The sequence below is a fragment of the Gambusia affinis genome, linkage group LG22, assembly GCF_019740435.1.
Source record: "Gambusia affinis linkage group LG22, SWU_Gaff_1.0, whole genome shotgun sequence".
Taxonomy (NCBI): domain Eukaryota; kingdom Metazoa; phylum Chordata; class Actinopteri; order Cyprinodontiformes; family Poeciliidae; genus Gambusia; species Gambusia affinis.
In genome coordinates this window covers 14,462,518-14,490,377 of record NC_057889.1, presented here as the reverse complement: position 1 = coordinate 14,490,377, position 27,860 = coordinate 14,462,518, and the positions used below count along the sequence as shown (strand labels likewise).

Sequence of the window (27,860 nt, the reverse complement as noted above, 5' to 3'; positions counted from 1 at the left end):
AGGCTGCAAGCTGGTTGTTCAACCTTTCCTGGACTGGATCCATGAGGAGATGATACCCTTGACTGGCCTCTTATTAAACAGATAATGCCACCTATTTATAGATAATCTATTTATTGAGCAGAGATGAGCTTGTACTGTTCGCTGTATTCAAGGTAGAGGGAGGTATCTTGGTATGTTTTGAACAAACCCTGCAGCTGTTCGGTCATCTCCTCATCCAGTATGTTCTCCATGGTGGCCACTGGTTGAAAAGAAGTCAGTTTTTCTTTTATCTAATTTTATTTTAGAAATATTTCTTATTCCAGATGGCCAAAGTAAATAATTACCCAACATTTTTGGATAAACAGAACCTGCTCATGTGTGTGTATAGAAAACTAAAACAAATTTCCTGTTTACTGCATTCTGACCCAGTGGATCGCCACACATATTCCATTGAGTATGTCATGGTGACCCTCCGCTGGACTGAACAAATACCTGAAATGTCACCAGATATTTATGTGCATAAACACTTCTCTCAACAGTTCTCTCCAAGTTCAAGAGGTGTGGTATGAAAGGAAGGTTGATCTTAATCCAACTCTTGGATACTTGAGCCGAACCGCATTACAGCCCCTATATGTTTCAGCCTAATGTAAACATCCAAATAAGGCTCTGATTAAACTCCCATCAACCTAATCGTAACCATTTGTACTTTCTTTAACTTTACTGAGAAGGAAAGTTTTTTGCATGTTTTAATTGAGAACTGTAACTAAATTAAATTCAGTTTGATCCTTCAAAGGTCAGTTCACTGAATTTACAGAAAAATCCGAGGCCTTAAAATAGTACATTCACACTATTAATAAAGTGAAAATATTTAAATATAAATAAAGATATGATGCAACGTCTTTTTGTGTTAATGGATTGCTTCAATCTGAAATGCTGAGCTAAATTGCATCAGCCAGAGCAAGTAAAAAGACTGACAACAAGACGGACCAATCAAAAACTGGGTACATTAGAGTGAAAGTTCAGTGACAAATCAGAGTGTAAAATGAATTTACGTCATAAATGGAATTTGAACTAATCATATGTCGAGTGTAGCTCTAAGTCCCGCCTTACTTCAGCGCACTGAAAATTGTTTGGCTAAAAAGGGCTGGAAAGAAAGACTGCATGTATATCATTGGTCGAAAGCATTAGTGAGGCTCCGCCTACATTTGACAGTACTCTATAAATTCTCGAACGTCACCTCGCCATCTTATCGAGGAAATGCGTCAGGCTTGATAAATATCTCCGCGGGGGGAAACACGGCAACCAGCGGTGTATTTAGAACGGTAACATCTCTAAAACCTCGATCTATACATTCATTTCTCTTAAGTTAACACCTTCACAGGCCGGCGCTGGCCAAACAATTTTGTCGTTTTTTTTCTCCCTCGCATCGAGCCACAAGGCCCAAGCGGCTGCCATGGATTTTTAAGGCATTATGCGGCAACTCTAATGCAATGGCGATGCACAGTGCAAGGCAAAACCAACCCCGAAACTCCATCTTCGCAACTGCCAAGCAGTTGGGCTCCAATACCGGACGCGGTATCCCTGCGAGCCAACCGGTACCTCTCCTACTGGACCGGAGGAAGCTAACGCTAACCACCAGCTAGTCACCTCACAGCTGATTTCTTTAAAAATCCCACCGATTCCATTTGAACGTCAACACTACCGATCAACATGAAACCTCAAGACATCATCGCAGGGAAGAGCAGCCTGTGGATCTTCGGGTACGGGTCGCTGGTATGGAAGCCGGACTTCAAGTACAAGAGGAGCGAGGTCGGTTACATTGAAGGCTACAAGAGGCGTTTCTGGCATGGAGACAACTTCCATCGCGGGAATGATGAGTCGGTGAGTTTGAAAGACAGATTTAGATGCTTGACATATTTGACGTCGTGACTGTGGTTTGTAAAGACTGGCTCGGGACCCCCATTGTGGTTCGTGAAGCGCTTAGTTGCGGTCATTAGCTATTATTCAGAAATTTTGAGTAAAATAGGCACTATAACTGCTATTGTCTTGAAGAATGATTTCAGTTTTAACATGAATTATTAACAATGATTGTAACCCATTTGTGTTCCTCTCCTCAGCCTGGAAGAGTGGTGACGTTGATCGAAGATGATGATGTAAGTGGAACTTCTTCTGAAGCTGACACCAAAGTTGACTTTCTCTCCATTTTTTAATTTAATTTATTTTTTCTGTTTCCCCCTCAGGCGACCACTTGGGGTGTGGCTTTCGAGGTGTCGGGCTCACAGCTGGAGGAGTCCCTCAAGTACCTCAACGTCCGAGAGACGGTCCGTGGCGGCTATGTCACCAAGATGGTGGATTTCTTCCCGCACGGAGAGGACCGGTCTCCTGTTCATGCGCTGGTGTACATCGCCACCACTGACAACCCCCTCTACCTGGGGCCGGCCAGTCCGGAGGAGATCGGTGCACAGATCGCTGTGTGCAAAGGGAAGACCGGCCACAACCTGGAGTACCTGCTCCGGCTGGCAGAGTTCATGAGGAGCAGCTGCCCTCACGTGGAGGATCACCACCTGTTTGCTATCGAGACGGCCGCTCTGACTGTGGTGTCTTATCTGTTGGCAGCTCAGTAGCTCGTACCCTTTATTTATTTATTTTTTTTCCGCCCCACTAACTTAGGATGCATAACTCTCGAAAGCTGTAATCCGTCATGTCAGTCCAGTTATTTTCTGTAGGTTCAGACATGCTAGTATTTGAATTTGAATGCCGCCAGAGTAACTAAAGGAAAGTCTGTCGGTAAATCACTAAACCATGTGCAATTGCTCAACCGTAAGCATTATGTGGTTTGGCTTAGAAGACCGTTTGTTTTTCCCCAGGTCTGAAGCCGTCCAGTTCATTAAGGTACCAGAAGATGTTTACTGTAAACAAAATTCACTAGATGGCTGTGGTGTCCTTGTGAAGTAACGTCCGTCCAGTTTTATGTCAAAATACCAATAAAAACCTGGAAAAGAAAAAAAAAAAGGCTCTTTATTGTGCAGGGTTGGATAAGCAGCATCTATTATACCAAAATGTTCATTTAACCCCACTGACCTGTGGTGTTCTGCTTTAGAAAGACAAGGTAAAGCCTGGAACACATCCTTTTAAATCACGGTCTAGAGTTGACTGGGTTGTGTATTGTGTGTGTGTGTGACCCCAGAAATACATGTAACAGGGTTGGACACTCCCAAACTGACCGGGGCAGCTTGTACTTTGGACACCATTCAAGTAGTCTCTTTAGGCACTCTGGTTTGTGGAAGTGGCCGGGAGTAAACCCAGACCTGGAAGTCCTGTGAGAGGGTTCTGAAGAGCTTGACTGAGTCTCGACATAAAATTATTGAAACCTGTAAATTGGATTAGGCAATCACATTGAAACTCCCCAAACTTTCCCTAATTTAATACTTTAAGCCTTGCAGATTTGGAGTGGGGGATCCACACCATGGTTTATACAACTTTGATTTGGGAGTCAAACTTGTATTAGATCTATTTTATGCATACAAAATGCACTTGGATATAGCAGTGTTCTCTATAGAAAATAAAATGTGAAAGTATTTGAGCAATAACTGAGTTTATCAAAGCATAAGTGAAAGCTTGGCCAAAATAGATTTGCAATAAATCATGGAACCACTCCTTCTGGAGCCACAAGTGGGTCTTTAGCCCTTCTACATACAATGACTCTCATTAACTGGCTAAAAATGATAAGTAAAGTTTATAAATACAGATATGTCGCTTTTAGCAGTTTTTCCCATTGAATAATTGCTGTAGATTTACCTGTAACGTTCATTCGGATCCATTTCTGTCAGTATTAGGCTGGAAATTATGTGCAAATATCAACACATAAGAAAATGGCTATATATCTTTCTGCAAAAGCTTGTCTTTATTTTGAAACATGGGAATAGAAATAAAATGGTTCTCTAAAAATAACAGAATTCCTGAAATAGATATGTATCAAAAACAAAAAAAAAAGAAAAAGAGAAAGATGTGTCCTAACAGGTCTGCCTTCAAAAATGACTTGGCTATAGTAGTTCTGTTAGGAGGAATGGGCCAAAACTTTGGCAAACTATTGCTATGTATTTGTGGATTGATAGCTGACATGTTTAAATTGTCAGCTTGAAGAAAGCAAGAAATAATTATCTCACATAATTCTGGCATTTAGCAAACAGGAATAATTTTGGCAACTCTTAACTACCGTAAAACAGGAAAAGTTTGATTCACTGTCTGAGGACATTTTATTTGTATATAATACTTAAACATCTGATATCAATAGTATATTTTTTCTTTTCTTTTTTTGTATTTCTTTGGACACAACATTGAGGGTTGAAAGATCAGAAGTGGTCACACAACAGAAAAGGTTCAAATCAAAGCACCTTTATTTTTCACCTCACACCTCCACGGAGTAAAACAGCTGATCCATTTCTTCACATGTACCCAATCTATAAAAATAAAACAGGCGAATGAGAGAAAAGAGCCACAGCGCTGCTCTCATCTCTGTGTACATCAAATATAGAACTTTAAGTTTTCATCACAATATAAACAGAAAAACAAAAACCCCAGAACGAATGTAGTGCTCAGGTCGGGACACTCAACGTGAACCTTTTGTTTTTAATTCTAAAACGCACGAGAAATCCACAAACAGGTCGTCACAGAAATGTCATGAAAAGTAAAAACAGCGACTGAATTTCACATTTTACAGTTGTACATGTGACTTCCATCACAATTAATATAAACTCCCCATTGTAAAAGAAAAAAAAAACAAAAAAAAAAAAACGTAATAACTTACAATAGCAAACAACCAAATAATCTGAATCAGTATTTTAATTTTTAGCAGCACGGCTGAGTCAACCAGCACACTTCCATTTGAAATATATATCTTTTAAATTTCTTTACACTATTCTTCTTTTGGACAAAAATATTATTTTCACGTTGATTTTGGGAATACTGGAAAAGCGTAGCTGAAAAGGTTTTCCGTAGCCATGTTAGTTTGTCTGCTTAAATCCTCTGTTAGAAAAATAACGGCTTTAGTAGAAAAGCTGTAGGTCTGCTTGGGGAGGGACGGCAGGGGGTGGGGGGTGGGGGTCGACGTTAGAAATTCGGATTCCTCCATAGCTTCGAGCTGAGCGTACATATCTACAGAACAATTAAATTACCTAGTGCACATCTATGATACTAGTTAACACCCAAAAAATGGAAGACGTGGCTCAGTGACAGAAGTTCATAAGTAAATTGTCAAAGAGAGAAAAAGAAAATTATTGAAGAACTCCCCCCGTTTTGCGGCTTCTGATTGGTCTCCACAAGCACTTGGAAGCGCTCTCGTTGTAACAGCGATAAAAACCGCCCGAGCCTCGGTTAACTAATATACATTGAAACAAAACTGGAACAAGGAAAAAAGACCAACCATCAGACTGATATGTATGTGTGCGTGTGTGTGTGTGTGTGTGTGTTCGGTTTCTGAGCCAAAAAAGGTAGAGCGTTGTCTTCCACAAAATGGGTTGTAAATACTGTACTCTCTTTATGAGCGTAGGAATAAAGCGTCAGTGGGATTCACAGTGAGCAGCAGGTCAGGAACCAGTCTGTGCCTTCATCATCGAGCCCCGGGGCCGCCAGGGCCCTTGCCCTTCCTGGCTGCGCCGTGGTTGCTATGGTGGTGGCCGTGGGCCAGCTGCGTGTGGGAGCTGTGGCCGGAGGGCGCTACTTTGGCGAGGGGAGAGGAGCTTCTGCTGGGGTTGAAGGCGGGGCCTGTGGCCAGTCGCGCCAGGGAGGGCTGCAGGGGGCTGGCGGCGGCGGCGGAGAGGCCGGCTGAACAGAGGGACAGAAAACACATTGTTACTCTGCTTGTTAAAAAAAAAAAAAAAACTAACTAGTTACAGCCTAGTAACAGTTTTAGGGCACAGTTTCCACTATTAACTCACAAAGCTGTTCTTTCACTATCCAGGGGAATGTTTTCTACGAGGCAAACCGAAAAGGTCACGGGATCTTCAATGTTTGTTTGTTAGCTCAATTAATGTGAAACGGCGAGTTTGCTTGTAAAAAAAAATAAAAAATCACAGCCCAAGAAGGAACCAATGAGATGCTTGGGGCAGCATGGTGGTCCAGTGGCACGGGCGTAAACACAAAAGGAGCGGCGTCGAAAGAAAAACAGTTTTTACAAGTAGCACTAAGACCGCAGGCGGCCAAAGATAACAGTTCCAGCAGCATCGGATTATTTTGCAACAACAGTGAAGATTGCCATAGAGCAGAGGTCTGCAACCTGCGGCTCCAGAGCCACATGTGGCTCTCTGGCCCCTCCAAACTGGCCCTTAGAAAACCAACGACATAATTAGAATTTTAAAGGAAATATAGGGATTTTAGCAGCTCTTCTGTATTTTCTTATGCAATAACGACAAAGAATATCTACAACAGAAAGCGACCAATGGAACAAAGCTTTCAAAATATTTTTTATATTCCAACCATGTGCTTTGTATTATAAAGTGGACGACCTATTTTCATTTTATATGGGAAGGATTCACTCAGCTGGAGTTGTTTTCTTTCTATGTAAAAGTTAAATGATTCATTTTGTTTAAAAATCTGATTTAGAAAAAAAAAAAAAAAGTTGAACTTTCTTAGCTTTCAAAATGAAACATTTTATTAAGTACATAATTGATCAAATCTATCTTGTTTCGCAGCTCTACACAAACGTTACTTCTTAGCAGTCGGGACAAAATTGCTCTATTGAAACCTTTCCACAGTAACAAACTTTACTGTCATTTACTAGTTGCGAAGTGGAAGGAAGATGATTGTTGGTTTTTATAGATGATCTTCATACAAAACTGGGAGAAATGTGGCATAATCAAAGTGCCTATAGATCCCAATTAAAATTATTTTTGTTGTCATGCAACACCACCTGGTCTGCAGAGTTTAGAGACCATTTTGATCCAGAATGCTTCATCATTTAACAAAGGAAAATCAGACAGATCTGGATTTAAAGTTTTAGAGTAAAACTGTGTAAAATACGCTTCAGGAACAGTTAAATTATGGATCAGTTTCAAAAGTTACACAAACAAACAAGCATCTGTTCGGTCAGTGGCACAGTTTTCAAATTAAGAACCGCATTTAATCTCAAAACGTGTTGCCGTACAGACCAACCTTTGGAAACATTGTATCCGTAAGCAGCATAAGCTGCTGCTGAGGCAGCTGCCGCCCCAGCCTTCGCCCCCGCCATGGCCGCCGCGCTCCCAGCTGTTGACTTCCGGCCTCGGCCCTTCCCTCCGGACTTGGGGGCTCCTCCAGATCCTTTGGGCCGCCCACGACTCCGACCGGACCGGCCTCTGCCTGGGCTGATCGAGTCGGAGGCTGAAACACCTAAAGACGCAGGGAGAGAGAGGAAAAAAAAGAGCTTCGTTTATCTTCCAATACTGGGTTCCAGCAAAGTTCTCCATTTCAAAATGCGTTTCCACGCTAGGATTTCCAGATATTGTGACACTGAAGTACGAAATGACCAAACGTGGAAGTGAACTTTTAACTTTGTCACAGGAGAAAGTGTCCTTTACAAAACCTGTAGGAGATCCTCACCTAATATGGATTTAATAAATACAAAAAGTAGGAATACTTTTAATTTCATCATTTTCAACCACAGGGTTAGTTTCAAACTAGAGGCCGAAAAAGCAGGAAAATGTTCCTTATTTATTTTTGAACACACATGCCTTTATCTAAAAGGTCTCTGACAGCAACTCAAATATTAATAGTTAATATTCCATTTGCAATGGGCTAAATATAAAGATGAATGACGCTATTTAGGTATCAATCCTATTTTTCTTTTCAGAAAACTAGATTTTTATCTTTTAGGTAAGAAAATAAAAGAGTAAAGTCTGGAAATTCGATCTTCTTTTCCTAATTTCTTTTTTCTTTTTTTATTCAAATTTTGACGACAGCATATGAAACCTCGGAAGAGTAATAAATTTAGCAACTTCATAGATGTGTAGTTTCTGAGAAAGGCCTGTCTTTACCATTTTACAATCAAATCACAAAGAAATCCCATACATAATGCATGAGAGCTGCTGCTTGACTTGGCTTCGACTCACTTTGCTAAACATACTGCGGTAATTTTATGGCATTAAAGAACTTTAAAACATTAATCATTTTATAATTGCCATAAATACAGACTCAAGCAAAAATATTACTCTCCATTTTCCATACTGCTTGCAAAATCGGATCCAGTGCTTGGCTCAGTGGCAAAGCGTCTACTCCAGGGTCAGCTTCTCCCACTGCCCACATCACACTGGTGGTCTAATTTATTTGAATGATTCGCTCCATTTGATTTGCCATACAGACTGTAATATCACCAGCAGCAAGGCATGCGTGAACATTTTCCTTTCTTTCACTGCATTCTTGCTCGAAAGTCACTCGTCTCTGTCGTTTCCCTTATATGTCCACGTTGGCCGGCGGATCCTCCATTCGTGACAGATCTCCCAGACCCTTCATTAAGCCATCATCGGCTCTCTGAAGGCATCAACTTCCCTCCAATAACATGAGGCCTGATCATCAGTGGGCATCAATTATCTTACAGACGGGAGTCTCTTAGCACGGCTAAAAGAAATCCAGTGTGGGTTTCAGCGACGCCCCGACGATGACAGCAAGTCCAAAGTGTGGATCTAGAGGCAGATCCATCATTTATTTCCCATTTAAATGAAGACAGTAAATCTCTATCAATCTCTATGAAAATAAAGAAGTAATAAAGGGCATAAGTAGAGCGTCAAAATGGAAAGTTTTTTTTTAAATGCCTTCCAAATGTTTTTTTTTTAGACCAACACAAACTACTGCAAACTTGTGACCACGGCCGGATTTACAGGGATCTGGGCCCCTGGGCAAGAGCCAGTTTTGGTGCCCTATCTAGCTTCTGCTAATGTAAATTATAGTACATCAACAGGTAGTCCTAAACATAAGCAGGTATGAGCTGATGCATGGTAGGTTTAATGCTTCCTCTGAGCAGAAGCTTCATGTTGTTACAACCAAAGGTGAACTGTTACTTTATAATTTTCAAACACTTCAGTATTGATTCTATTTATAAAAATACCTAAATATTAATATAATTCACTTGGTATGGAGTCATAAGTTTTATATGTAGAACCACACCTAATGCAATACTTGCATTTATAAATAAAAAAGATGTGTAAAGAACCCCCAGAGGTTCTGGCTTCTGGCCCTTTAAGTCCTTTCTAAATACTGGTGCAGGATGTGAATCAGACTGGAAATTATTTACAGTTAGTTTTCTTTTTTTCTCTCTCTCTTTTTTTTTTTTTTTTTTAAATCAGAAAAGTAAGTTATGACTTTTATATTCAGCCTCCTTTACTCCAATAACCGTTCGTATCCAGGGCAACCGGCAGCCTTCAGAAATCACCCTTTTCATAAGCACTCCACCAGATTGTGATTTAATCTCACGGTGAACGAACAGAATTACAAAGACCAGGAAAGACAGCAGAAGCTCTGTTGGGGGAGCAGTAATTATTACACAGAGGAAAGAAGTTCTCGACAAATGAGCACATGGTGGTGGCAGCATCATGCTGGAGGAATGCTTTTTTATTTTTAAGCCGTGATAAAAAAAAAAAAAAAATTTTTTCACAGATTCTTGTCCGACTAAAATCGGACTATTTCCAAACACTAAATTCGTACGGCAAGCATGCAGTATTTTGATTCCTCACCGTTCATGTTGTCAGAAACCGATCCGGTCACAGAGGCGGGGGAGTTGGTGGCGCGAGACTGCGGCGCCGAAGAGACGGGATCGTCCACGATGACCAGCATGTCGCTGCTGCTTTCGTCGGCGTCGGCGTCCGGCGGCAGAGAGCCGGGCTGCAGCTCGCTGCTCAGAGAGATCTGGCCACGCACAGAAGGACACACAGACACACACACAGGCTGGGGGTCAGAACCACGGCGGGGGGAGGGAGTGGATCAGGAACCGGGTCGGTAGTGCAAAAGGGTGATGAGGAGAAGGAAAGGAAAGAAAAGGAAAGGAAGCAAAGGGCACGCCAGGAGTGTTTAATAAAGAGAGCAAGAGTCGATTAAAACATGAGGGAGATATTGTAACAAATAAACAAATTAAAAAAAAAAGAAAGAAAGAGGTTTCAAAATGCAAATAAAATCTGAGGCATTATGTTGCACAGCAGGAGATAAAGCTAGTAAAAGGCAGCCAAGACTCTAAACTCTAGATGACGCACTTATTTAATCTATTTATCGCCTCGTCGTTGACCAAGAGTTCAACAAACCCTCCAAATCTCTGAGTCCCAAACCGCCTCACCTCGCTGAACGGACTGGGCATGGCCGAGTCCATCTCCACGCTGATGAACGAGTCGTCCCCGTCTGCAGACAGGTTGGAGTTGTCGGCCGAGGGTGCGTGGGAGATCACCAGGTTCATCTCCTTCTTCCTCTTGTTCTCCGACTCCTCGTTCTTCTTCTGCTAGAAAGAGGAGAGCAGAAGATGAATATGGTGGATTTGCCAGGATTCCTTTAGATTTTTGTTTTACTTTTGACTTTTCCAGACTCCTTGTTAAGGACTCTTCTAGACAGATATCAAAGTTTATCATGAATACACAATGGGTATTTGTATAGTCGTCGGGTTTTAAATACTGAAACGGCATAAAAACGCAGTAGAAGGAAGGATGGAGATGGGGAAGCGGCAGGGTTCACACACTTTTCCCACTGTGAAATTCAAGCACTTTTCAAGCATTTTCAAGGCAAGTATTCAAAATTGTACAGCAGGAAACAATGTAAATGAACTAAAGACAACAGTTTCAATTTCCTATTATGTAATATAATCTATCACTGTTAATAATGTCTCGTTATCGTATTCCACAAAGACAATGTACATTTGAAAGGTAAGAAAGCTTTATGTTTTGAAATGTCTCTCTCTCTCACACACCCTGTGCACCTGACTGATTTGAGAACAAAACACTAATTTAACAAAAGAAAATAATTTTAATAACTTTGTTGACAGATAAAATACCATATTACAGTTACGCAGGTCAAAACTGGGCGGTCTGAACATAGAGCACTTTCAAGAACAGAAACCTTTCCAAACCTTGAGAACACCAAATTGAAATTCAAGCATTTTGAAGGGTCACAAAACCTGAAGCAGGCGATTGGATGGCTGCGGCGTAAGGAGCCTGGAGAAATCAGTATTTTCCATTCGTTGTTTTCTTTCCACATAAATTCAGACCTTGAACATCTCCTTCTACGTTGTGTTGTTTTCTCGTTGTGCCGATACCTTCTCTGCGTACTTCTCCCTCTTCCTCTTCCTCTCCTTCACCTTGCTGCTCTCCTCCTGCTGCCTCTTTTCCTCCTGTCTTTGGCGCACTGCCGGAAGAGACACGTTGCGTTCATCTCCCCTCCTTCCCAACATCTCCCCCAGCGATACTTTTGCACTGAAAGGCGTGCGCTCACGTTTCTTCTCCAGCTCGTCGTCGTCCAGAAGCAGACTGACCACCTCTTTGGGCTTCAGCGTGTCCGGTTTGAAGTTGCCTCCGGAGATGACCACCCTTTGAATCTGAAAACATAAATTTCACCTGAGATTAGCTCATCTCCGTAGACACCGTGTGCAGTCAAATCTTATTCTAGCCTTTTGTAGGAACTTTAAGGACCTCGCTCTTCTCCTTGGCGCGTTGCAGGATCCTCTCTTCGATGGTGCCCTGACAGATGAGGCGGTAGACGGTCACCTGCTTGGTCTGACCCAGGCGGTGAGCCCGGTCCATGGCCTGCTGGTCCACCGTGGGGTTCCAGTCGCTGTCGTAGAAGATCACCTAAAGACAAGAACAAGAAAGTTTGCCTTTTGCACAATTACTCTAAATCAAATTGTCGAAGTGCCAGTGATCGCCGAAATGTGGAGCTCACCGTGTCCGCAGCGGTCAGGTTGATGCCAAGTCCTCCAGCCCTCGTACTGAGCAGGAACACAAAGATGTCCGTACTGTGGAGGGCAGAAAGCGAAAAGGTGAGGTTTTATTTACTGCAAAAAAAAAAAAAAAAATATTTTGATATTGCATCTACTTTCCCCACACGTTCGCTTTATTAGTTTCAAAATAAACAAAGAAAAAAGCTAATCAAATATCTTAGAAGTTGACCAGATAATGTTGAACCAGTTGTTGGTCAGCTTTCTGTGACAGCCAGTTGCTTAAAAATGACATCTTACTTTTGCTTGCAAAACTGCATTTGGGGAGTTATGTAACAAATCTGCCACCTCCCCCCCAAAAAAATCAAACAAAAATCAGAAGAGAAAGGTGAAAAATTTAAAGGTTTTTCACTTTTAGATAAGATCAGTTATAATCTGGTGATAATTTATTTGCCAATAAAATTGAGGTATTTTTCCCACTTCTTTCATTTCTTAAAATTATTTCTGACTGTAAAAAAAAAATAATTAAAATGCTTCACAAGAGTGTATTTGAACAATAAATCTACATTAAGAGTTTACATCCGTAAGTTTAGTAAAATAGTAGAAGAAATAAAATGATTAGAAAGAAATTGGAGCAAATAATAATAAAAAAAATCAGTAAAACAGAATCAAAGAAGTCTGTTTTGTTTATTTTCTCCACATAAATCATCGTCTTAATTTTCCTCTGGTCACCCCCACGCTCCCACTCCTTTCCAGTAACTCTCTGCCCTCCCAGTCTGAAAACCACCGTCCTGAATGCAAACAATGGAGTAACACAGGGGCCTGTGAGCCACGCACTAATGCAATCCAGAACACGTGGACGCCAAAACACAAGCTTATAATATCTGAACATTTGACAAAACTGTTTACTGATTGCTATGATATACAAAAAGGTCAAATTACACGGTGTTATTAGCAAGGAGAAACATTTGGTCTCAGCCAGACGAAAACCAAGCGACTCACCGGCTCTGGAAGTCGGCCACCATGTCTCTGCGTTCGGAAATCTTGGAGGACCCGTCAAGGCGAATGTAGGTGTGCTTTCGATAAACCATATACTCCTGGAAGAAAGTCAAACGACCAAAAATGTTAAAATGGAAGGATGGTGTCCAGTTTTCTGCTGATTTCAATATTTAGAACCACCAAACATAAGTGACCTCCGCGGCATGGAGGCCTCGCAGACAGAGGAGTGATTTGAAGGCAACAGTTTGTTAAAACAAAGTCGTCACGAACGATCCAGGAAAAATGACAGAGTACCGCTGATTAGACAAACAGCTGCGCTTGCTTCCACTTTTCAAACAGAATGAATTAAAACGGGTCAAATCCTGCAGCACACTTCTGAAAAAGCACAAAGTTGGGAAGTCGGTGGACCTTCAAGGATCGGATTTTGAAACCTACTGACGTTTCTCCTGCAGACTTGTTGAAATCCAAGTTGTTGTTGTTTTAACCTCCGCTGCAGAAACAATAATATATAAAGAAAAAAAACATCACAGCGACTGCAGATTGACCTTAGCAGGATCTCAAATATGTAATTCTACTTAAGTCTTCCTCTAAGGAACAGATAGACCCGGCAGTGCTATTGATTTCATTTTAAGAGTTGAGAAATATTCCTCTTTATCACAATAATCTGTCTGCGACGGCAACATTTATTGTCCAAAAAATATCTTAATCCCCCTTTCTTTTTGCGTTCATTTGCTAAACCCAGGGAGACACTAAGAAATGCAGACACTGATACACCGACACTATATCCTCCCAGAAGTCTGCTATGCTGTGTGTGAGGGTGTGAGGAGCAGGAGCACTGATGAGGTGACATGCTGATCCCTCTTTAAGTACCGCCATGAACTTGCGACCTCCTGGTTACAATGCCCCCCAAAGCAATGAAGCAGTCACAATCACTAAAACCAATCAGGGTTCACCTCATGCAATCATTAGTGATGATAGCAACGATTTGACACCATGTTTTCTGCGACCCTCTTACCCTTAACACACACACACACACACACACCAACCACCCCCTCCAGACCTCCGTTATGACACCCGGGCTCTCAGTCCCACCAGGGCTTGCCCTCCTTGGTCTGTCTGGCTCTGTTCCCAACAACCCCATCTGCTCTGAATGAACACTACATTAGGAACCATTAGCACATTCTGGTCTCCAAAAATGCTCCCAATCTTTCGGGATAAGGTTCTTATTTCTTCCAAGAACAAAGTCACCCAAGAATAACACGGAAATGATCGGGACGGAGGTTTCAGGACAGCATCTTGGCCGTTATTTCTTAGAGAGAGCAGAGAGACGGAGATCTTGACCTCTAACAGCTGTTAAGTGTCTTTAAACTTTAGGTTATTATTTATTTATTTTTTTTACAAAGCATAGATGACATAATATGTGGATAGTTTAACACAGGTGATATGATTTAAGGAATACATTTAGGTCATGCTCAATTTCTACGGTTTATTTTTTTCATTGAACCATCAAAAGCTCGTTAGGAAGTGAATTTAAATAATAATAATAATAATAATAATAATAATAATAAAAGAATCTTAGTACTGGATACAGAAAACAGGACTTGATGATTAGAATAATCATCACAGTTCCCGTTCTCTGCCTTTTATTTTATTTTGGATGTTTGCAGCCAGTTTAAAGATGATCTGGCAAAGAGAAGACGCTTTATTAGCACTAAATGATCTAAAACAAGAAAATTATAGTCTAAAACGAAGACTCTGAGTCTTTTTGTACAGCATATTTAAATATCTGATTTCAACTGTATATGCCAGATAAACCAAAGGCGAGAAGAGATGAAAGTGAAATTTAATTCCTGAAATTATTAATAAAATCTCCTCCTGATGTTGGCATCACTCAGTCATGTTCTTCTACCCCTGTTGTAAATAATGTTAGAGGTTTTTAACTGGCAACTTGTTTTCTAGGCAGCCAACTCAAAAAGAATATATAAAAAATTGAAGGTATTGTCTTGGCAGGTAATTCTCTCTGTCTTTCTCTCTGATCTTGGTTGTCCATCTCCCAACAAAATGACGCCACTCAATAAACCAGCAGCCAACAAGCCACAAACTCATAAAATCTAACCGAGATTAGCATCAGCCTCTCCTTTGCTGGAAAAAGGAGTTCTTATTTTGTGGAAATCAAAACCACCTGCAGGATTTCTTTTGCTTTTTTTTCTTTTACCAGTAAAACAGAAACACAATGCAGGATTGGGTGAATGAATGATTTCATTCCGGATACCTTTTGCCTCTTAGTGAACTAGATGCCGTCACACCCACCCTAGGCTCCCTTCCATTACATTGTGAGGTCCCTTGTCAACAGTCTTCAGTGATTCACGAGGCGCACAACCTGCGCTGGGAAAGCTGGCGAGAGGGATATTAAAAGAGAATGCATAGCCTGCTTTATCTCAGCCATCTTAAGTGCTTTTATCAGTCCTCCAGTCTTACGGTCTTAAAGGCGAGGTATTCCTGCCGTTTTCCAGACACGCGGGAAGACGGCCCTTAACCACCTGGGTCGAGTCCATCTGCCATCAAGTAATTTGGCTGTGGAAACAGCGCTGCGCTGTGTTCGAAAGGGGAAGGAATTCCCAGTGACATCATGCCAGAGATTTCAGGCTCCATAGTGATGTTTGCAACAAACATGGTGGCAACAATAGAGAACTGCATCGAGTTTGTTGATGTAGTATCACCATTAAGGCTGTGTGAAATTCATTTTGAACATGGATTTAACTATATAAACCTAACAGCTCCCGACCTCTGATCAGGTTAGCGCTGACCTAGAGGCGCTGGATTTGATCTAAAGATATTTTTTCCAGCTCTAGAGTCGAAAATACCAAGATTATAAAGGAACATATCTGTTTATTCATTTATTCAATGCAGATAAGAACAAAGAAAGTTCAGGCGCTCACTGCCATGTTGATAATTTTTCTGGTCCCCCAAGGGGGAGAAAATCAACTATCATTTTTTTCACTTCATCTTTCTCCCATCAAATCGTATTTCTTCCCCCTCCCACCCAAGGGTCTTTGCGTCTTCTAACTCTTCCCTCTTTCTTCACCACTTGTAGTTATCCCTCCCATTTGCCTGGTTCCCCTGCAGATGAGACCCTTATAATTAGCCCTGATCTGATAATTATCCATCTAACGAGGGACAGGCTGGCTTATTAGGGGTGCTGGAGCTCAACAACTAAGTAACAGAAGGCCTGTGATTCAACTCATCATTACATCATTACAATGTATATGTAAACAGATAGGTTGTGGACATGAGGAGTGTCTGCAGGTGTGTGTTTGTGTTCATACCTCCAGCAGGTCTATCATGCGGGTCATCTGGGAGTAGATGAGGACTCTGTGGCCCTGGGCCTTTAGTTGGTTTAAAAGGATGTCCAAAGTGTGGAGTTTGCCACTCTCTGTAATCAGGCTTTCTTTATCTAAAAAAATCAAAAATAGAGAAATAGATTAATTAACCCCAAACCATTCAAGAGATCAAGAAATACGGAAGTTGAATTGTTGGTAGTCTTTTCTTGAAAAACTAGCTGCATTTCTCTTTGTTTAACTACACTAGCAATTTCATGATTGCACCAATGTCTGCTTTTTAAACAGATAATGTTGTTATATATATACATACACTAACTAAGGGCTGCACATTTTCATGCTATCATCATCATTATATCTGTGTGGACAATCTTGATATTACAAATGACGAATATTTGTTCTTGTTACATCTGTCATTAATACAAACTTTGCATGCCCATGACGTATTTAGCCTTCTATGTCAGATGGAGTCTCAGTGGTCATAGACGTCCACACTCGACACAGGCCACTGTGACTAAGACGCTTAAAAAGATGAAGGGACCCCAGGGTTAAACCTTGTGGTACTCCACATGTGATGAAAAGTTCCAAGTGACACAAAGAAGTTCCTGTTCTTTAGGAAAGACTCAAAAGGTGTCTGTTTTGTGGAGAACAGATTGATGGTCTCACTCATTACAACTTACCTGAATTAATTCATCTTTAGCATTTAATATTAAATTAAGTAAACAAAGCAGTGGTGCTGTCAGCTGACAACACACTATTGCATTTTAAGAAAGAGACACAAACAGTGAACAACTAAGCCTCATGACTTGAGCTGACGGCACATCAGGTGTTCGCTTGACTCTGAACAACTGACCGGCGAGAGCAGACTGGGTAGCAATCTGACCCCGGCTCTGCTGCTGAAATGGTTCTCTGATGAGGAATTAACAACATGTGGCACAATGGCAGAATGAGGAAAAGGTCACGCTGCTATCGACCCAAAGACAGGCACACTTCGGTGTTTGACCCAGGGGTCGTGGCACCGGTAGATGACAAACTAAGGCTGACCTGGTTGGCCAGGGGTTACAAGAGGATCCCAATGGGGCAGTCGAGTTTGTCCATCTTGGGTTTAAACTGACAAAAGTCTCCAAAGCAATTATTTGCAGTTTAAACCTAAACTGCAAACAATTCTTAGGTGTTTTTTTCCCCCCCTCAAAGTAATATAATCTACTTTGCAGATCTGTGTTCTTACAAAAAAAAAAAAAAAAAAAGCTTGATATGAAATCATTTTTATTGTATTCTACATCACTTTCTCAATAATTTCTTATACTTTAATAAAAAAATGAACCTCTGGAGAGTTCAGTAACACTCGGATCCTTTTGACATTTACTCAACAGAATTCTATGCTAATCTGTACCCAGACTGAACTCTGCACTGTGACCCCGGTAGGATAATCCCCTAAAAAAAAAAGGTCACATCCTGCAGAAGTGTTAAAGAGGAACAAATGGAAAAGATGAATAGGCAAAATGCTCTGGGGAGGTTCTCAAAAGCTCAATGACATTTAGCAGCAAAGAGGTGTTAGCCTGGTAAATACTTCAAGTCCTGGTTAGATGAATTTAAATATCCTTGAAAACAGGATTAGTTAAAGTCATTCGCTCCCTCTGACAGATGGTTTTCAGATTTTCTACCTTTTTACAAAATGAAAAATGTGGGACAAATAACTTTTAAAAAAGGATAAGTAAGCAATGTTTCTTGTCAGTGATCCTTTCTCAAGAAAGACTTATAGTTTCTGTCACCTGATGAAGTGTAAGCCATTATTATATGAAGACATTAGGTTTTAAACTTGGCCTCCTGTTGTATCTATATTTGAAACTCTTATTCTGAAGTAAGACAGAAAGTAGTTCTTGAGTGGCTCTGTTAGATTGACAGAACATATTTTGTATTTCATCATATTTCATTTAATCTTAAATTTTGGTAAAATAAAGTTTAAATAAAAACTCCAAAAATGAAGACTACCCACAGGAGGGAAGTAACTGATAAGAGGTTATGCAAATGATACAGAAAAACAGGGGAAAATGGAAAAAAGGAGGGTAATAAATGATTTTTTTTTTTTTTTTTGCGCAAATAGAAGAGAGTACAGTAATCAAAATCCAAAGCAGATTTTTACAAAATACATGTTTTACACTTTTGCTGGCATGAATTCTCCACTGTGGCTTCAATTTGGTGCGTACTTGGAGGTCAGCATCAGACAAGGTCTCAGATAACCACCCTAAACCTGCCTTCGCTGCAGTAGGAGTCTGTGCAGCGGGGGAGTATTAGGGCGATTCTGTTTTCACAAAACCCTTCTTGGAATTAAGAGAGACAGTGATCTTAAAAAATGTGAGGCAGAGGAGACGGTGAGACGTGCAGCGGATTACACACGAGGAGAGAAAATGGTCTAGACAAAGTGAAAAGGGGGTATTAGCCCCACTGGTGGTGGTGATGTTGTGGTTTTGGATCAGACCGGGCCTCCTCACCACAGGTGCCAGTTGATCAATCACTGGTGCTGAGTCAAGGGCTCCCTAAAACCCGGTGCACACTAACATGCAAGCAGACAAAGTCGCCACTTGGCACAAATATAAATGCTCATATAAGGCAGTGGTCCTTAGCTCTTGAAACTCATCTGTTTCTGTTTAGCAGATTCAAGTGTCCAGACGCTAAAACTCTCAGTCTCAATCAACCACGGCAATAACATTAAGTTCAGATCTGTGTGTGTCCACCTATTAAATAATACCGGGCGGCATTCAATTTATAAAAGAAGTGGTTGGCAGAAGGGAAACAGATTGAATCCAACTGTGTTGACAGAGAGGGGGGTAGGGAAAACAACCCTAAAACCATTCAAACTTCTCTAAGCATAGAAAGAGGTGGTTGAGTTCAAAAACATTTACTGCTGCGCGCAATCTAAATATTGCTGCCGAACTCTACGCAGGGATGCCAAGAAAATGAATAATTACAATTTGGGAGGGCTTGAGTGGTCTGGGCGATTCTGCCATAACACTTATGGTTCACGTTATGAGCTACATGTGGTTGCAGAGAAATGCCTGACCGCTGCAAACTGCATGCAGTAATAATGCTTTTAAAATGAATTACTAGGGGCTCAGGGAAGCTTAAACTGAAAAGATCAATCCATGTGAAATGCATAACATTCGGTTTCTTTCACTTTTCAACCACAAGCTTTGATGTGTTTTATTGGGGTTTTATGATATTGGGCGATGTTAAGCAGAGCATAATTAGGAAGTGAAAGGAAAGGCGCGTGATGAATGGAACATGATGGCTCCTTGAAATGTTCTGAGTTTTGGTTTTACCCTCTAAACTTGGTCAGGAATACTTTGCAGCGTTACATCTGACTTTTCTTTTATGCTCCTTGAGTTTCACGATGGTGTGTATTCCCTAATGTTCGCACAACAGCTTGGTTTATACCGAGATTAACTAACACAAGGAGGTCTGAAATGATTCATCGGATTAATTGTGATTAATCGCGATTAATCAATTACTGAAATAATCGCCAACCAATTTGGTAATTGATTAATCGTTAATTGTAGTATAAAGATTCAAAAAAGACCTATTGCTGAAAGAACACAGTGAGAGGACATATTATAGCAAAACTTTACAAAAATGCACACATTTTGCATATAAGATATATAAAAAAAATATTTTATCCCTCAAGTGCCGCTTTTAGCTTCATCTGGTTCAAATTCAGCAAAACCTTTTGATAACCAGTTTTTCATCAGTTAATCCAAAACTTAAACACTGAGAGCTTTTCACGTTAATGTCATAAGTATTTTTTAGCTGCAGATATATCTTTTGCTACAAATATTCAAGTGTAAACTAATTTGAAATGCTATGTTGTTGCATGTCTTTCTTTTCTCATTTAAAAAGGTAATTAAATTATTTATTTATTTGCATTTTTTAATGTATTAATAATGTTGTATAGCAAAGGGCATAAATGGCAAATCTACAGAATGCAAAAATTTTTCAACCAAATAATCAATCATCACATTCATCGTCAGAATAACATATATATTAATTGATTAATCATCAGAATAATGTATAACTAAGCTAATTGTTTGCTGCAGTTTTACACAAAAGTGGAATCTATTTACTAATTTGGTGAATTTTGAGTGATGTCTTTTATTTATGATTATCAGAGTAGAGAGGCTAGAATACAAATTCACTACAATTTTTTTTTTTCTTTACTGATCATACAGTCTCATCAGTATGACGATGCTGAAGGTGAAATGAAACCCAATTTAATCCCCTGAATCCAAAACCCAAACCTGAAATCACTGAGACTTTTTAGCTAATTTGAACTGTAAATAGCAAAGAAAAAAACAACAACTAAAGAAATCAAGGATATTAGCCACACCCCACAACAAATGCAGTCACACCACTCTACCGTTGCTATGGGTACACATATCAAGCTACACCACCTGCCCTGTCCCGCTTTCAAAACACCCCCTAGACCCCCCATACCTCCGCCTCCCCTCATTCCGCTTCAGTCCAATCCAGCCTAACAGCGGTATTCATGCAGCCAGCCCTCCCCACCTCCTCCTGTCCTCAACGCCTGCTGGCAGATTAAGCTACACTCCCCCTTTCTGCCTCATCCACCCTCCAGCTCCTCCTCCTCCACCACTTCAGAAACCCCCCTCCCACCACTCCTGCCGCCCCTTCCCCACGGCTGCTGTCCCCCGACATTGTAATTCAATCCCTGCAGGGCCAAAGCCAGGGGCCTGACATGGTCCTGACCCAATTAGAAGCGTGCTGCCAGCTAATTAACCCGAGCCACAAGCTCCTGGTGCCTGATACTCCCAACCCAAGTATGGCGTTAATTTCATTAATATGCCACTACTACTGTCTTGTACCCCATCCCCTCTGCTGAAAAGCGGACCTTTCCTTGAGCGGCGAGGGGAGCGGGCCAGATGCGAGCGAAAGAGAGAACGACGAACAACAGCCTGGGTCCGGGGCGAGAGCTGGTAAAGGAAGATGGATGAAAGGTTATGTGAGAAAGAGAGACAGATGGGAGGCCAGGGAACAGGTCGAATTCGCGATCGAACAGGGCATCAACTTCTCACTGTATAATGTCACATTACACTGTGCAATCAATAAGTCAATGAGCAACACTTGTTCGCCACCCCCCGATAAAGGAAAGATTAGCTCGGAACAACTTTGCTGCTTCTGCACATACTGATAAAATCAAATCTAAACTTAATTTTTTCTTCCCAGAAGCAGCGTTGGGGAGAGATAAGAGCCAGATGCCAGTGGGAGGCTTTGGGGGCCAGGCGGCAGCGGTGGCGGGGTTACTGACAGAAAACAGGAGGGTATTTACCTTGGTGATGGTTTACAGACAGAAAACAGGAAGAAAAAAAAAAATCAGCCTCTAGAGAGAGGGAGTACAAAGTTAAAAGAACATGCATTTCCCATAAGCCCAAAAATATGCCCGGGTGACAGAGTGGGGTAGAGATTGAGCGATGAGCTGCAATGATGTGAACAAACACAAGCACACGAGCCGCCGTCTCTCCGCAAAAAAGGAAGATGGAGCTCTTCTTTCTGGTTTTCTGGGAGCAAAGGAAGAGACAGACAGTCACGCCACACCGCAGCGCCTCTGTCATTAGAGGTATATTATCACTGCTGGCCTGAGCTGGCAGTGAAACGCCACAAGAGCGCAGATCAGAGTCTCCACAGCAGAGTCACAGCAGAATCGTGTGGCTAATGTCTCCCCCTTCAGGCTGCTTTGGATTTCAAAAGTTTCTCAAGTTTTAGAGCTGGCGTTTTTTTGTCGCTGATTATTTCCCATAAATTAAAGTAGGAAACCTTGTCTTACGCACACTCGGCTGGCAAATTTGCTTCCCTATTTATGCTGAGAGTTTAAAAAAAATGAATAAATAAATGCCACAGACGGCTGGCGGTGCCAGTTTAATGCAGAGTCAGTCGGCGGTGTGGTGAGGCTGGCCGTCTGTGTTGTTTTGCGCCCGTCTATCAGAGGGCCGGGGAAGTTTCCTGCCATTTTGCCGGAGAGCCGGGTTTCTTTGAAGGGACAGGAAGGCAGGACTGCATTTCCCACAGTCTAATGTGAGCTTCATGGCCTAGAAGTGACAAGCCTCTCTCTCTCTCTCTTTCTTTCTTGAGGTCTGGCTGATACCGAGGCACCAAAGCTTCCTTAACAATCTGGTGGACTATTTAAAAAAAAAATAAAAAGGTTGTCTGCCGTGTCCTACATGCATGCTGACTTTCACAGCAGACAGATTGCAGTTCATATAATAAAGCTAAAAACAAACACGTAAGGAGTCAGATTTACAGTGGAAAGCCTGTTATTTTGTTAAGAGGCTGCTTCTAATTACTGTATGTGAAACACAGGCCACACAGATAGCAAGGCCAGCCGCACCACAATGTACTCTTACTGCATGCAAGTTTACAAGTATTTCACTTTAAATAGAGTTAATTTGACTGATACTGAATACGGTCTCCAGCAAAAGTATTTATACGACTTCAACCTTTTGCATTTTACCACCTTACATCGCTGTAATGAGCTGGAATTCTTTTGTTCTTTCAGAAAAAAAACTGCAAAAACCCCATAATGCTTCATTTTAAAGTGGAGAAAAAAGTTAAAAGAGTAAAAATGTGTCTCCTGAATGTGTCTACATTCAGGTATGTTCTCTAACAATCCTCTTAGGCTTTCACAGAACGGTTGCATTTACACTGAGATTAAAATTACACAAAGGTGGACTCTATATATTAATGCAGAAATTCTGAAAAGAAATGGTTGCACTGGATTTTTTTAGGTGTATTAGAGTAAAGGGGTAGATTTTAATTTGTAAAAAAAAAAAAAAAGTTAAAAAACATGCATCAATGTTTTTCTTTCAATTAATAACTAACCATAAAATCACAATAAAAATATGATTGCGTACTGTTGCAAAGCATGTTAATAAATGCTGATACTTGGAACATTTTCCAGCTCAACTTCAGAATACTAAGAATAATACTTGTTTTCTGAAAGGCCTTTACAGCATCTGTGTTCATCTGTTGTTTGTGGCTCTCTTCCTTTAGCCGCGTCATCAAGACTTCAAAAAGCAGCACAGTCTGTTTGAGATTAGACAGGAACTTGTTTAATTAGAAAAATAAAGCTTTTGTAATGACTTCACAGCATGTTTTGGTTCATTGTTCATCAGTTCTATGAAACCACAAGGTTGTTTTTTTTTTTTTTTTTGGCTGTTTTTTTTTTTCCTGTATTTTGCCTGATCTGAACCAGGAAGAAAGTCCATTCCTTCCAATTTGCCTGGCTCTGTCTGTCTTCTGCCCTGTCCCAGCTAGCACATTAATGGCCATGCAGTCGACTATTTCTAAGTTGATTTTTGATTGTGATGCATAATTGGAACAAAGTTCTTCAAATTTGAAGAACTTTGATATTCATTAATATAGAAAGTGCCCTGACTTTAAGGTGTTTGGCTTTTTCATTTTCATGCTGCATTTGATCAAAACACTTTTTAGTTGCAAGTCATAAACAAAGTGGGATTTGTTAATTGTGTGTGCTTAAAACACGACAACAATACAAATGTGTCAATTTTATGCATTCAGTCACTGAAGACAAAAGTCCACAAGGTTCTGCACAACTCTGGTGCCACTGGTGTAACAAAGTAAAAACGGTCAGAGATGCTAATAAATACAGTAGTTCACACTTGCACCCTTTGTTTTATATACAATTCAGCCATTTAGGATATTAAATTCTGGTTTGTTTGGAACCTCAGACTTTTCAAATCATAATATCAACTTTAAGAGGAGTTTGGGTTTTGCATTTTTTGACTCAAAGTCAAAATATTATGCTGACAAGAAATCTTCAGCCACTTGACTGTTTGAATAGTGCATGTTCATTAGGATCAGGATTGTGAAATTCACACCTATGAATTGAATTAGGCTGGCGCATATTAATCCTGCCTTGACGTCACTGTCTCTTCTTTAATTCTCTTTAATTAAGGAAGAATTGACAAACTGGGAGTTAAATTTACCCTGAATAGGATAGAAATTAGTCATGCTGTCAGTTTCATTCTCAGCTTCCAGTATCCAGCATGCTGAGGTGAGTCAGTTTTTATTGTTACAAACAATTTGTACTCCTAAGCTCACAATTATTCAAACCCCTGGCATATTTAGGTATAGAGTAAAACTTGAATTTTGCCAACATGTTCCACCTGACTGAAAGTAAAACTGTGGAGCAGCCCAGGCAGAATCGCAACTCGACTCTGATAAGAGGCAGCTAAAGATTTGTGTGATGCGGTTCCATCAAAGACTCCTTTTTTTCTTTGGAAGAACTGAACAGATGATTTGATCACTTGTAATGTTCCTCTTCACTCTTTGGTGCAAATAACCTTGTCTTTGCGGCCTAAAGACGACCCAACTTCCGTGTGACAGTTTCTCTAAACCAAACATTGTCCTCCATCCTGGCTCATCCACAGGACTAACTGTCAGGTCTTGGTCATCTTTACTTATGTCAAGGGAGTTGTTAGAAAAAGCGCTTCTTTTTAAATGAAACATCTTTCCGTCATGGAAATCCTGCTGCACAATAAGATCAAAAAACAAACAAAATCTGTGGCCCAAATCATTACAGCTTCAATTGTTTTTTCCTCCTCTGTGTCCTGATTCCTAATAGGTCCTCTGATTAGATTCCTCCATCGATATCAGTAGGCAGCCCTACTCACGCCATGGCGCTCAAACAAACAGTAATTCAGGTCTGCCATTTGTTCCTAAGGTGTGGGGCTTGGAGCGCAGAGGAGCGGGGAGGGTGGGAAACTTCAGCTGAGCTACTGTACATATCTGAGCCTTGATGTGGCAACAATGTGTTCAGCGCAGGACGGGTGCCGGCGCATTGGGTCACTTCCTTCCTACTGGGGCTGAGAAAGAAGTGGGAGACCAGACGGGCCGAGAGGCCACGGGCCAGATACTGATTCCAGAACAGAGCTTGGTGCTGTCTGCTCCTTTTTTCTTTTTTTTAAAATCCAGAAACAGAGGTGAGGCCGTCTTCGGTTTTCGTGTGCGAGGACAGCCAACGCCGACGAGCGTGGGAGAGTGTGCGCGGCGAGCTGGGAGAGACACCTCGGGCCCCCAGTGTGAGTGCTGCACAAGTCCCTGAATGGGCCCGATTGTACACAAATAACGCGCATACACACACACTCACTCGTTCATGGACGGACCATTTATTAGTGTTACCTAACTACGCACTTGAACAATGAGCAGTGGCTAAACTTCCTCGCTTTGTCTGCCTCCGTAGAACTTCACAAGAGCTTTCAGGCTGTTCTCACACAGACACACAAATAGTTGTTTTGTTTCTCACATTTACATACAAACACTCTTTACGAGCAGATGCATGCAGAGACGGAGGAAAAAGGCAGAATAAAATGCCTTATGATATTGCAGCTATATAATTTAGAAGACCTGTCAGCCATTTTAAAACCTGGCAAGTTGGACGTGTGCAGACATTCATCACAAAAGAGAGCAGTCATCAGAATCTAAGATAGACGCTTTATCATAGCGAGAGCGGGTAAGCCGCTGGGTCAGTGAGAACGGACATGTTGTCTGTAAAATAGCAATGGCCTCCGTTACCTCGAACATCCATCAGTCCTCTGAACCCTGGCAGGAAATAATCTGCCAGGGTCTGATCTGTTTTTTCCCATCTATATGCTTACATCATTTTCCATCCCACTAAAGTATGTCTATACTTTTTTAAGTTTATCCTAAAACCAGAAAAAAAAATGCTGGTTCCATAGAAACAATGACACATTATATGAATTTATTACACATTATATGAATCTCTAAGTTGACTTTCTTTCCATAAGTCATGTGACATTTGCGGCTCTGAGTTTTATTTGGCTGTCCCGAAAGCAAAAATGGGTCTTTGGCTTGTAAAAGGTTGCGGTGAATTAATTGGCACTATTCAACAAAATCACAAAGTAATCTGTTTCAAACTGCAGAACTAAAATCCGTATCCCAAAGCGACCAGTGCTTACCAGGTATCCGTATGAAGGACCATCCGTGGCGAGGCTGGAGGGCCATCAGCCCCCCGGGGCATTGTGGGTGGATGGCGTTAGCCCTCATGCGCCAATCTGAGGCGAGTTCAGGGGAGCCGTACAGAAAGCACTGCTTGTAGACCGTCCCCCCACCACAGCGCATCATCCGCCACTCGTATTCGGCACTCCGGTCGGCACAATACCGCTCCATGGGAACTGCCGTCACCTAGGCAACCAGAGATAATTTGAGTGATAGAGAAGAAAGAACGAGATTTGTTTTTTTTTCTTTTGCTTTTTAAAATAAAATTTAATCTTAATAAATTAGATTAGATGCATGCTCCTGTAACTATAATGTCATTACGGTTTTAATGAATCAGCAGGTTCTGATTGTGTGTGTGTGTCCATGTGTGTTTCTGTGTGTGGAGGGGGGGTTGGGAGGATGTCTAACAACTGAAGAACAACCTGTGTGAAGAGCTCTCTTTAGAGGCTCTGTTTGTTTTAAGTGCAGCTGGAGGGCCTGACGATCACCCCCAAACTCCAGCCACACACACACACACACACACGCACACACCCCCACACACACAAATACATTTAATAGATGAGACCTTCTCACTGTTAAAACCAACACAAAGCAGTGCTTCCCTCTTTTACCGCCACGACCACCCAAACGCAGTCAAACCAACAACGGCGGCCATCCACACAAATCGGTGCCGGCACATTTTCTTTGCGCACTGACCTTGGGCGTGGCGGCCAACAGGAACTTGGGTGGCAGCGTGGCTTCACAGGGTCGGAGCGTGGAGGTGGCAGAGTTTCTGTCGTGGATCCTCACGTCTGTGTGGCCCAAGATGCCGGGCCTGGAGGCTGTAAACACCAGATCCTGAAGGACACACACACAAAGTGTATAAATAATGAGAGGTGAGTAAATTGCCGAACCCCTAAAACTGCAATTAATCTCAAGTTGAACTGTGGAAAAATGGAGCAATAAAAAAGATATTAAAGATTTGTAAAACTAAGTACTAAGTTTAGGGGTCACTGAGTGCAGAGGGGCTCATGGTTTTTCTAACTTCTCTGCCTGCATAATTAAACTGAGCTGACTAAATTACTAAAACTTTTACATAAGACCCCTTAAGTCTTAAATTGCCATGCTAAATCTAAGATTACCAAAACTTAAATGTGTTAATTAAAATGTATGAGAGTGAAAATTGACTGTATAACAACTAAATATAACATTTGGGCAAGAAGACGTGAAACAAATTCATACAGCAATCCATTTTCAGAACAAATGTTGTACTTCATGATAACAAGTAATCTAAGAGTAATGCAGAGGTTCATTTTAGGGCAGTATGTAGGAGTGTTTACCATTGCTGTGTGGTCTCACTGAGACTACACACCTAATGGTCTGCCACTAGGTGAGACTGCCACCTAGTGGCAGACAGAAAAACAGCTTCACAGATAACATTTAACCAAATGTAGACACAGACACCCAATGCTGATGGTTTCTCTACATAAATGCAGTGAATAAGAAAATCAAACTACAGCCCCAAACTACAGTGTAGTTTATTAGGATTTCACACGCTAGGTCAAAACGAAGTTGTGCAAAATTTGCAAATTGTAAAGTCATTTGATGTTTTAATAAATGTTTTGTGAAAAAATGTGGCT

General features: G+C 41.2%; 2 protein-coding genes across 6 annotated transcripts in view; one reads left to right on the top strand and one right to left on the bottom strand.

Moving 5' to 3' along the window:
- The first annotated feature begins 1,181 nt into the window (after nt 1-1,181).
- On the top strand, nt 1,182-2,991 carry chac1 (ChaC, cation transport regulator homolog 1 (E. coli)). Its single transcript, XM_044105876.1, has 3 exons — nt 1,182-1,860; nt 2,097-2,132; nt 2,220-2,991. Exons 1-3 carry the CDS (start codon nt 1,690-1,692, stop codon nt 2,601-2,603), a joined length of 591 nt encoding a protein of 196 aa, XP_043961811.1. The 5' UTR covers nt 1,182-1,689; the 3' UTR covers nt 2,604-2,991.
- Nucleotides 2,992-4,358: 1,367 nt separating this feature from the next.
- The window catches only part of ino80 (INO80 complex ATPase subunit), a 40,060-nt gene continuing 16,558 nt past the window's right edge, over nt 4,359-27,860 (bottom strand). For 4 of the 5 annotated variants that reach the window (XM_044105871.1, XM_044105874.1, XM_044105875.1 and 1 more), the window contains exons 26-37: nt 26,938-27,078; nt 26,202-26,427; nt 16,183-16,310; nt 12,860-12,954; nt 11,863-11,935; nt 11,613-11,771; nt 11,416-11,518; nt 11,240-11,328; nt 10,274-10,432; nt 9,681-9,852; nt 7,129-7,344; nt 4,359-5,802 (exon numbers count right to left, since the gene is read on the bottom strand). In XM_044105871.1, the coding sequence (XP_043961806.1) occupies nt 5,588-5,802; nt 7,129-7,344; nt 9,681-9,852; nt 10,274-10,432; nt 11,240-11,328; nt 11,416-11,518; nt 11,613-11,771; nt 11,863-11,935; nt 12,860-12,954; nt 16,183-16,310; nt 26,202-26,427; nt 26,938-27,078 (1,776 nt within the window). In that variant the 3' untranslated portion in view covers nt 4,359-5,587. The remainder of the gene's footprint in view (nt 5,803-7,128; nt 7,345-9,680; nt 9,853-10,273; nt 10,433-11,239; nt 11,329-11,415; nt 11,519-11,612; nt 11,772-11,862; nt 11,936-12,859; nt 12,955-16,182; nt 16,311-26,201; nt 26,428-26,937; nt 27,079-27,860) is intronic. The other variant, XM_044105873.1, reaches the window with a different exon arrangement.

Excerpts from the sequence above, each read along its gene's own strand:
- chac1 (XM_044105876.1), top strand. The coding sequence starts at position 1,690 with ATGAAACCTCAAGACATCATCGCAGGGAAGAGCAGCCTGTGGATCTTC. Across the intron at positions 1,861-2,096 it reads ATCGCGGGAATGATGAGTCG|CCTGGAAGAGTGGTGACGTT; the intron begins GTGAGTTTGAAA and ends TCCTCTCCTCAG. Across the intron at positions 2,133-2,219 it reads CGTTGATCGAAGATGATGAT|GCGACCACTTGGGGTGTGGC; the intron begins GTAAGTGGAACT and ends TTTCCCCCTCAG.